Raw genomic sequence first — 11,744 nt, forward strand, 5'->3', positions numbered from 1 at the left:
TAAGTAGGAAGACTCAATATTGTCAAGATGACAATTCTTCCAAATCTGATCTATAGATTCAACAAAATCCCAACAAAAATCTCAGTAAGCTATTTCATGAATATCAACACATTTATTCTAAAGTTTATATAGAGAGGCCAAAAGCTCAGAATAGCCAACTCAATAGTGAAGAAGAACAAAATCAGAGGACTGAAAGTACTCTACTTCGAGAACTGTAAAGCTGCAGTAGCCTTTTCCTGTGGGGGCCACTGAGCTGGAAGGAACATGGCTGTCTCCTCTCCCCGCCATGGCGTGTGCTCCTCCACTGATATCAGTGTACTCCAAAATGGGGGAATCATCTGGGGAAAATGTCACTTTCCCCTCTGTGTTCAAGGCCCCCATTGGACCAGATATTGTGAACTTTGTTCACACCAACTTGCACAAAAACAATAGACAGCCCTATGCTGTCAGTGAATTAGCAGGTCATCAAACCAGTGCTGAGTCGTGGAGTCCTGGCAGAGCTGTGGCTCAAATTCCCGGAATTCAGGCAGTGGGACTCATCACTCTGCCCAGGGTGCTTTTGGCAACATGTGTAGTGAAGGCCGCCTGTTTGCACCAACCAAAACCTGGCGCCATTGGCACTGCAGAGTGAACACAACACAGAAGCGACATGCCATCTGCTCTGCCCTGGCTGCCTTGGCCTTCCCAGCACTGTCGTGTCTAAAGGTCATCATATTGAAGAGGTTCCTGAACTTTCTTTGGTGGCTGAAGATAAAGCTGAAGGATACAAGAAGACAAAGGAGGCTGTTTTGCTCCTTAAGAAACTTAAAGCCTGGAATGATATCAAAAAGGTAGATACCACTCAGCGAAAGGGAACTGGCAAGGGCAAAATGAGAAACCATTGTCGTGTCTAGTGAAGGAGACCTGGAATCATCTATAATGAGGAGAACAGCATCATCAAAGCCTTCAGAAACATCCCTGGAATTACTCTGCTTAATGAAAACAAACTAAACCTTTTGAAACTTGCTCTTGGTGGTCATGTGGGCCATTTCTGCATTTGGTTAGATGGTCTGTGTGGCACTTGGCATAAAGCTGCCTCCCTCAAGAGTTAACTACAATCTTTCCATGCACAAGATGCTCAGTGTGGACCTTAGCAGAATCTTGAAAAGTCCAGAGATCCAAAGAGCCCTCCGAGCATCACACAAGATTCATTGCAGAGTCCTGAAGAAGAATCCACTGAAAAACCTGAGAATCATGTTGAAGCTAAACCCACATGCAGAGACCATGCACGAGAACACCATTCTTTGCCAGGCCAAGAATCACAAGCACCAGGTGGATAAAGCAGCAGCAGCAGTGCTAAAAGCCAAATCAGGTGAGAAGAGGGTTCCAGGCAAGAAGCCAGTGGTAGGGAAAAAAGGAAAAAAGATATTGGTGTTACGAAGCAGAAGAAGCCGTTGGTGGGAAAAAAGGCTGCAGCTACCAAGAAACCAGCAGCTGAGAAGAAGCCTGCAGGAAAAAAAACCACCACAGAAGAAAAACAGCCTGTGGCCTAACGGCATAAACTGACATTTGTTTATTCCGTAAAGGTCAAATCACTTTAGACAGTTAATTTAAAATAAAAAACCTGATCAAAAGGCAGTGAGAAACATGAAAACAAAACAAAACCGTAAGCAGGCTAGTGTAATATTCACAAAAGAATTTTTAAGAAGATCAATTGATCAAGATAGCCCAGACATAGACCCACACAAATTTAGTCAACTAATCTTTGATAAAGGAGCAAAGGCAATGATACAATGGAGAAAAGATAATCTTTTCAACAAATGCTGCTGGGGAAACTGGACATCCGCAAGCAAAATAATGAATGTAGACACAGTCCTTACACTATTCCAAAAATTAACTCAGAAGGGGCCTCAGACTTAAAACTCCTAGTAGATAACATAGGAGAAAACCTAGTTGACCTTGGGTATGGTGATGACTTTTTAGATACAACACCAAAAGATACAATCCATGAATGAAATAATTGTTAAGTTGCACTTCATTAAAATAAAGAACTTCTTTTCTGCAAAAGACAATGTCAAGAGAATGAGAAAACAAACCACAAACTAGGAGAAAATATTTGCAAAAGATATATTTGATAAAGGACTGTTGTCCAAAATATACAAAAAAAGTCTTAAAACTCAAAGTACTAGATTTATCAGGAGGATTACTGTGTAAATTATATAAATGTGTAACCACTATGCTGTACACTTGAAACTAATATAAAATAATATTGAATGTCAACTGAATTGAAAATTTTTAAAAATTAAAAAAATTGAACAATAAGAAAATGAACAACCTGCTTTAAAAATTAGCCAAAGACTTGAAACAGACACTTCACCAAAGAAGATATACAAAGGGCAAGTAAGTATATGTCATTAGGGAACTGCCAATTAAAAGAACAATGAGATATCACTATATATCTATTAGAAAGCCCAAAATTCATAACACTGACAACACCAAGTGCTGGCAAGGATGTGGAGCAACAGGAACTCTCATTCGTCCCTGCTGGGAATGCAAAATGGTACAGCTGTTTTGGAAAACAATTTGGTGGCTGCTTACAAAACTAAATATCCTTTTACCATATGATCCAGAAATTATGCTTCTTGGTACTTATGCAATGGAGTTGAAAATGGGTGTCCACATAAAATCCTGCATGCAGATGTTTATAGCAGCTTTATTCATAATCACCAATACTTAGAAGCAAAGAAGAGATCCTTCAGTAGGTGAGTGGATATGTAAGCTATCGGACATTCAGACAATGGAATACTCATTAATGCTAAAAGAAGGAGCTATGAAGCCATGAAAATACATAGAGGAGCCTTAAATACATATTCCTATGTGCAACAAGCCAATCTGAAAAGTCTACATATTGTATGATTCAACTACATAACATTCTGGAAAAGGCAAAACTGTGGAGACAGTAAAAAGATCAGTGGTCACCAAGCGTTCAGGGCGGGAAGGATGAATAGGCAGAGCAGAGAGGATTCGCTAGCGTGAAACTATTGTGTACGCTTGTATGTTGGAAACATGTCATTATACATCTTTTAAAACCAGAATGCACACACTAAGAGTAAACCGTAATGTAAGCTATGAACTTTGAATGATAACGATACATCAATGTAGGTTCATTGATGATAACAAATGTACCAGTGTGGTGCAGGGATGTCGACAGAGGAGGGCTGTGGTTGCATGAGGACAAGAGGTATATGGGAACTCTGGAATTTCTGCTTAATTTTGCTATGAACTTAAAACTGCTCTAAAAAATAAATTTCATTGATTAAATAAAAAAGGATGTGAGCGATGCTATTCTAGGTATCCAAGGCAACATGTGAAGCTTATGTGGTTATATTCAGCATTTGAATAAAAGTGTGGAGACCTAAATACACATGCACATGCACACACATTTTTGGCTTTAATTTTCTTTTTTCTGGCGCCTGCCTTGAACGTTCTATCTCCCCAATCTCACCTCATGAATAATAAATGATCAAAGATCACTGAATAATGTATAGGTGTCTGAAAATTTTCTTGTTCTCTTTGTGATCATAGTATTTTAGTTATTTGCGTAGTAAAAATAAAGCAGTTGCCAGACTCATTGGGGCAGTTTTACCCTGTGGAATATTGTTACCATTTTTTTTCCCTCCCAAAGGCAAAAGTTCAGAAAAGCGATAATATGTTTTGGCTTAGTATTATGAATGAAAGCAATTTTCTGTTGGGCTACATGATAATGCCAGTAGTGTAAACCATTTAAGATATTTGTCATTACATTTACATTTTTCAATGGAGTTTTCAACATAAATAAGTTAACTCTTGTCTGAAGGAGTAACACAACTCAGAGCAAAAACATTGTGGGGAGCAAGAGCTTTGCTGTGCTGGTGACAGTGGAAGTGGAGGGAAGGAGGAGAGGAGGAAGCAGCACACAAAATCCCGCTCCTGACCCCACAGCAGGTCTGCCACACTGATGTTCACACCTTCCCATTAGAATGAAAATCTTGCTTCTTACTTCGCTGGTTCTTCTGAGGACAGAAAAGATGGTGGCCTGGTTGGTGGAACCATGATCGAAACATTGCATAGTACACGGTGGAAGCCATTACCATGTGGAGGCAAAGCAGACCCAGAACTGGGAGAGTATTCCACATTGGACCCAGGTGGAAGAGAATGGGAACATTGGATATTGGTCCCATTTGTATCTTTTTCTTTTTGTCCATACATCCAGGAACGAGGAGCGTTTTATTTTACTAAGTGCCTGATGCAGAACTGAAGGAAATTGTTTAAAACTCATGAGTGCTGGACTATATGGTTCTATAACAATGGGTGATTTATCTTCCTTACCAGAGACGTTGAGAACCGTTCAGCCCGGGACAAATGATTGCAGGTTTCAAGGCGTAGGAGCTGAGTGATCATTCTTGTGGAGTCAGAAGCAGGTTCATTTATGCTGGATTAGAGGCAGTAGAATGAAGATCTCTCCCTGTGGTTTGGGAAGCTGTAAACGTTGTCGGTTGACATTCCCCTCCTGGCTCATGGTTCTCTAGAGAGGCCCTGCACTCGGAGACCAGCCCCAGAGAGACACCAGAAAGCTACAGGAAGAATTACCACCTCCCTTTGGCACCTGCTACTTTCTCTTTGACTTGGCTTCTCCAAAGATAAAAGACTCTGCTTTTGTTCTCTGAATATTTCCTGATGTTAATCGTAGGCTAAGACAACTCAGAGGTTCTCTTTTGATATAAGCATAGGGTCCAGTTCCAGGTCCATAAGTAAGTAACTGTTTGGAACATCGCTCAAATCTCATGGAAGGGGCACTGCATTCAGTGTAGTCAGACTGACCCTGACCCTGACAGGGAGTCCGACTTCAGCACTGAGCTTTGCTAAAACGAGCTGTGATTTGGCTGCTGCCTACATTTTGTCCTGCTTCCTGCTACTTGTACCAAAAAAATTCCTCACAATATGTCAAGTGTCTCCCTGAGTTTGTGGCATAGAGATTCTAGCGCACTAGGAAGGATCGAAGGCATCATACAGGAATTCCCAGGTTGGAGCATCATAATAGTCTGAAGAAGAATTATATGTCAGACTCCTTTCCTAGAGGAAGGGTCAGGAAAACTGACCGCCTGTAAAAGTGTGTGTATTAACCATGCCTTTCATTTCCTGATGCTTTGACAGCTTGGGGCTTTGCGGACCCTGGGGGGTCTGCCCTTCCCTAGGTTAGCTAATTTCTAGAGACAGCCAACAACTAGCCTGTGAGGAGGCATTTCATATGCAAAGCAACCAGCGCAGAGTCCATAAACTTGCTGACCTCCTTTACTTTGGTTTCACACTCTGGGCCACTAGCCACCTGCCCTCATCACCACAAGGCCAGGTGCCAGACATCTAGGACAGCCGCTATGCCCGGACACTGATGAAATTATTCAAACTAGTTGATCCTAAACCTGCTTATCCTGCCTCTCCCCCTTCTTCCCATGGAAACCACAATAAAAGGCTCTTGCCTGTTTCCCCGCCCTCCCTGACCTCTGACCTCTGCCTCCTGGCTGACCCCAGTGCTTCCCTATGTGATTTCTCATGTCGTTTTCTCTTGGGTCTGTCTTTTCAATGGCAGCCATCTCCTGATCTGTTGGCTTTGCTCCACCTAAATAATAATAAAAGGTATATTTTAAAATACTGTGTGGTGATCACGGAAGTGATCACTAGAACACCCAGGTTGCTCTGAGCAGAGGCAAAGCATACGTGCCTTGATGTGTAAGGAATGTTCCAGATAGTAAGCACTCTCAGGGATGGGCATGTGTTGGGTTGCAGCCTCCCCAGGAGCTTCCTGGGTGTAATCTAAAATCAGCCCCTTTACCGCAGAGGGCAGGGAGAGACCAAAGAAAGGGCAGACCATTTCAGGTTGGGAGCCCACAGGTTTCAAAAACAAGGAAACTTACTTACAAGGCTTGTCTTAGGCAGCCACAAGACTAGTACATTTCCATGTCTACCCGCTAAATCTTAAGAGTTTGTGTAGAGGCTTTAACTGGGGACAGTCACGTACACAGGAGGCTTCATGTACCCGCTCGTCACCTCATTACTATTTGCAGGCTGAGTCCTTGGGCAGCTTCTAGCATGGGGAAGGCAAACAGAGTGCACATTCCAAGGATAGTGGAGGGACTAGGGAGCCTTCAATTGCCTGGGTCCAACTACCAGGTCAAACCAGTGGTCATGTCTTCTTTATGACCTTCCCCAACATTATCATTTTGCTTCTCTATACCTCTGGTGCCAAGAACAGAGCCTAGAACAGTGTGACTCGATGTTTGTTGAAGAATGAGATGATAGTGGTGAAGATGGGATGTTGATCTGAGTTCTTCTGATCCTCTTCATGGCCTCCCCCATCTTAGCACACATTGGAGTGTGTAGGGTAGGGAGACATCCTGTAGAGAGAGAAGACCCAGTCAGGGGCTGGTAACACCAAAGGCACAAGCAAAGACTATCTTTATTGTGTGAGAGACCAGGGTGTCACAGGCAGAAGGGACTTGAGCTGAGAAGTCATGATTTGAAGGGGGAAATGGACAGAAGATGAAAAACAACTCCTGGGTCCAGAGGGAAGGGGAGGGAAAGGAGAAGAGAAAGTAGAAATAAGTGCCCTTAGGAGCAGGGGAAGAGAAGCAGCAGGGCGAGGGTGGCCTGGGTTCCTTGGCAGCATTCCTGAGAAGCAGGGTTGTCACAGAAGGGAGCTGTGCATCCTACTCACCCAGCCAGGTTTAGGAAAGGGCTGCCAAGGTTGGGAGGGCAGGGACATTTTATACTCTGGTGGCATGTCATGAAGGCATTCCCTCCTCTCCACTAACAAGCACTGACAGTACTTGAGATCTAAGGTATCTGGGGAGGGTCAAGCCTCCAAAAAGAGCCTGAAACAGTCCCCAGTGCATGCCTGGAGATGTGTCAGCTGCCTTTGCTCTTGCTCTCTGCCTAGGGAAGGCTTTCTGCCTTTCTCCTTTATCCCTCTCCTCTCCTCCTGACAGCCCCACAAGCGTGAGAGCTGCCCTTCCAGGCACTGCCTAGTTTTCTGACATCCCTCACTATAGACCTTTTGTTTACTCCTTCGACAGGAAAAGGTAGAAAAGGTGTAGTATAAGAGCCTTGGTTGTCATCTGCTCAGATACCATTACATTGCCATTGAGTAATTCTGTCCATGGAAAAGTAACAAAAATCCCAGCTGGTAGAGGCTTAAAATTAAAATAGGGGCTTTATAAAGGTTACTACCTTCATTTTAACTCCTATCATATCCCAATGCCTGTCGTGAGGCAGAACTCAATAAATACTTGTAAAATGAATTAATACAATTGTTTATTATTTACTTATGAAAAAATGAGGTTCAGTGAGTCTAGACTTTGTTCAGTGGCTGAATAATGTTGTTATAACCTCAGATCCTTTCTACTTCACAATCCTTATAGTTTTTATTCAAGCTCACAAGATGGTTGACTTTCTCCCCGGTGACAACTCCAGGTCTAACATCCTCACACCAACATCCAAAGCAATAAGGATTATGGATAATTTTGAGTCTCTGGTTTTTATTCAGGAAACAAACTCTTTCTCAGGAGTCCCAAGCAGAGTTCTTCTCTGTCTTCTTGGCCTGACTTGGGCCACATGTCACAACTTCATCCCATGCAAAGGTGGCCAGGAAAGAGAATCCTTGACCAACAGGAGCAGGAGCTTCATTATTGGCTTAAACAATAACTTATCCTTCAGGACAGGGCACATGACCACCCTGAATGAAATTAGGATGCTGTTAACACAGAGAAAGGGGAATTTGGCCACAAAGTGGGCAATCAACTCTGTCAGCCAGAGTTACAAAATCCAACTTCTGCCTCTGGTGTTGCCAACCTTTCTAGCCTCCATCTACACTTTTTGGCTTTTTCTTCCAAAGAGGTGCTCCTCTGATGTACAACTATTTCTTCTACAGGCACCTTGAGAATGGACCCCAGGGACAGTTAAAATAATGACTATCCCTCAGTGACCCAGGTTGAGGTATAGAAAGAGGGATAAAAAGCAAGAGAGAAAGCTGTCTTGGACTCAGAGTTGGGCTTGACAGTAGAGTAATAGATTGTTCATTATAGCTTCTCCATGGGCCAGGCACTAGTCTAAGCACTGGTGATTCAATGACAAGCAAATTAAATAAGAATTCATCTTTCATGGATCACATGTTCCAAGGGGGGAGATAATCCATTAACAGATAAATACGTATTATGATGTCAGGACTGTGAAGCATTTTAAAAAGTGGGTGGGGGACAAGAGATAGAGCATGATGGGAAGGCTTCTCTGAAAAATATTGAGGATTGACCTTGTGTGTGGAGAACCGAGTAACTATCTGAGGGACACAGAGTAGAAAGGCCCTGAGGTAGGAGGCTGGCTATAACTTATAGGAACATCAAGAGTGCAGGTGTGACCAGAATAAAGTAAGCAAGGATCAGAAGTGAGGTTGGATATAATCAAGGGCTAAATGCAGGGGTTTTTTTGGCCATGATACATGCTTGGGATTTTATTTTATGTGTAAAGAGAAGTCACTAGAAGTGTACTTTGGATGGGAAAGTGATGTAATTTGGTTTATATTTTAAAATATTCACTTTAGCTGCCATAAATATGAGTACATTCTGAGTTATTATTACAATGATTAATAGTACACAATTAAACAAAACATTTATAACAAATTTTGATTAGTCAATAACCACAAATGGTATTTTTTGGAAACATATTTCTTAAATGAGAGAGATGGAGCTGCTATTTTCCCCAAGTGATTTATGTACCCATGAATGAATAATCCTAGAGAAATAAATTTTAGAAGAAATTTTATTCCTATTTTTTCTTTTTATAGTTATACACTGAGACTACTTCATAATGAAGTGTATAGGAAAAGAACATTTTATTATAATAATGTCATTCAATTTGTTTGAATTCCTTTTGAGGTGTTTGTTAAAAATAACACTGCAAGTTGATATTAAAAATTATTCTGATGGCCTATCAATTGATAACTGTGTTAAGTTCTCCTTCAACACTGAGTCAAAAACTGGAAACTTCCCAACATGTAAAGGACTTGTTACCCAGTCACTGGATCATTCAACATTGGCACCAGTATTTTGAATCTTTTTTTTATTTTTGTTTTTTTGTATTGTTAGTATTATGCAGATTTTTATACCCCATGTCAATGAACCATGGGAAGTTCAGAGACAGGTAAAGGCTGTATTTTTCTTTTGTTTATGGGGGGAGAAAGACAGTAGCAAGCTTATCACCATGATCAAAGCAGATCTCTGGCACGAAAGTTTAGGAAACAGCATATATACAAACCAAAAATTTAGAAACTGATTTTTTTAAAAGATTTTTTATTGGGGAATTGGGGGGATGGGAACACTGCTGGGGAATTGGGGGAAGGGGAACAGACAAGTTGCTGTCGTTTTGTTCTTCAGTCTAGTTGTGGAGGACGCTGCTTCACTGGCCCAAGTTGGCACCATCATTGCGCTCTTCCCGGGCGAGGCAGATCAGTCGCCGGCTTCTGGACGGCTGCTCACTGAGGCTGCTGGCTGCTCACGCTGGCTGCTGGCTACACACGGTAGCCCATGGCAACCTACTGCCACAGGGGCTGCAGCCTAGCCGTCGCCGGCGACTCATGGCAGCCCAGCTCCAGGTTGAGCTGTTGTTCAGCATCTTAGCTGTATAGGGCAATGTCACTGGCCCTCATATGTGGGATCCGAACCGGGGCCCTCTGGCGTCCCAAGCCAGTTCTTAACCATCGCGCCACTCGGCTGGCCCTAGAAACTGATTATTTTAAAACTGCTTTTGTCTGCCTCCACCTTGCAAAAATTGACTTTATTACCTAAGAAACAGGGTTGTAACAAATGAAAGGGAGTCCTGAGTCGGGTTTCCTGTTTGGGGTCATGATTTCATTACCGTCATGGTCACACAATCGGGGTCTCATCCTCCTCCTTCTCAGGTCAGGTGGCAGCAGCGGGCAGTGGTCCAGCCTACCAAGCCACACTGGCAGTGGCATGTGGTTTCCAACGGATATGCCCGGAACCACAGATACCACCACAAGCACAAGGCCCGTGACGTCTGTGTGGGCTCATGAGACACAGATGTCAGAGCCCTGAGATTTTGAGCGGAAGGAGACCCATCCAAAACAACCTTTCATTCCTGCACAGCCCAGGGGGAGATCTAGGCTCTGTAGGATCTAAAACTAATTCAATTGTGAAGGTCCTCTTTAAGGAAAAAATACTAAAACAAATTTAAGTATACGGTAGTGGAGAAAATCCATGAAAGTGAGGGGTCTGGGTGTTTTTGTTCCTTCAGATTCACGATAAACGCACCTCTGTGCTGGTCCCTACACACTAAAATGGGGCAATAGGTTGAGAAAGGGAGATGAATGACAGGAGAAATGATAGGTGATAGGACCATGACAGGACAATTGAGGAGAGAAAGGTCGTGAAAGGAGGGGGGGAAGGGAAGAGGCAGAAACCACAGATCCCTCAGTAACATCCTTAAGTGAAATGAGAGTGGGTAAGCGATCTCTGGGAGCCAGGGCTTATGACTCAGCCCCAGGCTAATACAAACATGAGATGGTGAGAAGGTGCAGATGCCAGGGATGGACAGGGCATCTTACCTGCCATCCCATCTCATGGAATGACTCACCTGCAGGGCAGGAGGACAGCTTGCATGAGCTGCTGATACTGGTATGTGAGATCTTTGTTGGGATAAAAGGATTGAACTCTGAGTAGGAGAGAAGAAGGCTTATTGCTTATGATCTCTGTCTCCATATTCCCCTTCCAAATTGCCTTCTACCTCAGAGGTGTCTCCATGTCCATAATCAGGCTACTCACTAGTTTTAAGATTTACTTTCCTCATTTGTAAAATGAAACTAGTAGTTGTACCTACCTCATTAAGTGAAAATTAAATGAAGTAATCTATGTAAAGCTTTATGGTATACCTCAGTCATAATGAGTGTGCATAAATTGTTGCTATCCTCCTTTTCTTTCTCGTTATCATCATCCAGAAAACCTTAACTTTTAGTCAAGAGTCCAAAAAGAGATAGGGGCGTGGGGAAGCCCTGAGAGGTTGGGATCTGGGAACAGGATAGAGGACAAGCTAGGGTTTAGGAACAAGAGGCGTGATCAGGAGTTCCCCTCCTGCTTCCCTAATTCCTGCAAGTTACCTAGACCCACGAGAGCTTTCCTTACCTTTATATCCACAATGGAGTCTAAGGAACACTGAGTGCTCCCTGGGTTCATCAGCTGGAGAGGGATAAAGATGAGAAGGCAGCAGGAGGTAGACTTCATCCTGTGGAAAGGCCATGTCCTGGGACTGGAAGGAAAGATTGGGAAGAAGCTGAGGTCTCTGAGCTCCCATGTGGTTGAGAGGAAGGGAGGAGAGAACGTGGAGAGTCCCGAGAGAGTACAGATGGAGGAACGGCAGTGTCTGCACGGAATTTGGATCTCTCTAAGCAGATTGGAGAACCAGGGAGAGTGGCTGCAAGGAGGACTCACTCACCAAAAAGTACAGAAGAAGTCTGCAGAGATTGTTCAGGCAAGGATGTTTTATAACCTGTGGTATTAACCTGGGCCCCCTTTAAAACACAAGCATGCACACACATACCAACACACGCCCTAGTACATTTTCAAAGAACTGTGCCAGCTGGAGTGTGACGTGCAGCAGTGATAAACTTCTCTGTGTCCGTGATAAGCACCAGCTGCCTTTGTTCTGGTTCTCTGCTAAGGGGA

At 43.2% G+C, this 11,744-nt stretch overlaps 1 protein-coding gene and 1 pseudogene across 1 annotated transcript; one reads left to right on the plus strand and one right to left on the minus strand.

The window, feature by feature from the left end:
* Positions 1 to 271: 271 nt before the first annotated feature.
* On the plus strand, positions 272 to 1,532 carry LOC109387350 (60S ribosomal protein L4 pseudogene; annotated as a pseudogene).
* Positions 1,533 to 9,960: 8,428 nt separating this feature from the next.
* Positions 9,961 to 11,303, minus strand: RETNLB (resistin like beta). Its single transcript, XM_019651167.1, is given in 4 exon segments — positions 9,961 to 10,034; positions 10,037 to 10,083; positions 10,631 to 10,737; positions 11,205 to 11,303. Coding segments are annotated over 4 exon segments (327 nt in total).
* Positions 11,304 to 11,744: the final 441 nt, after the last annotated feature.

The sequence above is a fragment of the Hipposideros armiger genome, unplaced genomic scaffold (genome assembly GCF_001890085.2).
Source record: "Hipposideros armiger isolate ML-2016 unplaced genomic scaffold, ASM189008v1 scaffold_154, whole genome shotgun sequence".
Lineage (NCBI taxonomy): Eukaryota > Metazoa > Chordata > Mammalia > Chiroptera > Hipposideridae > Hipposideros > Hipposideros armiger.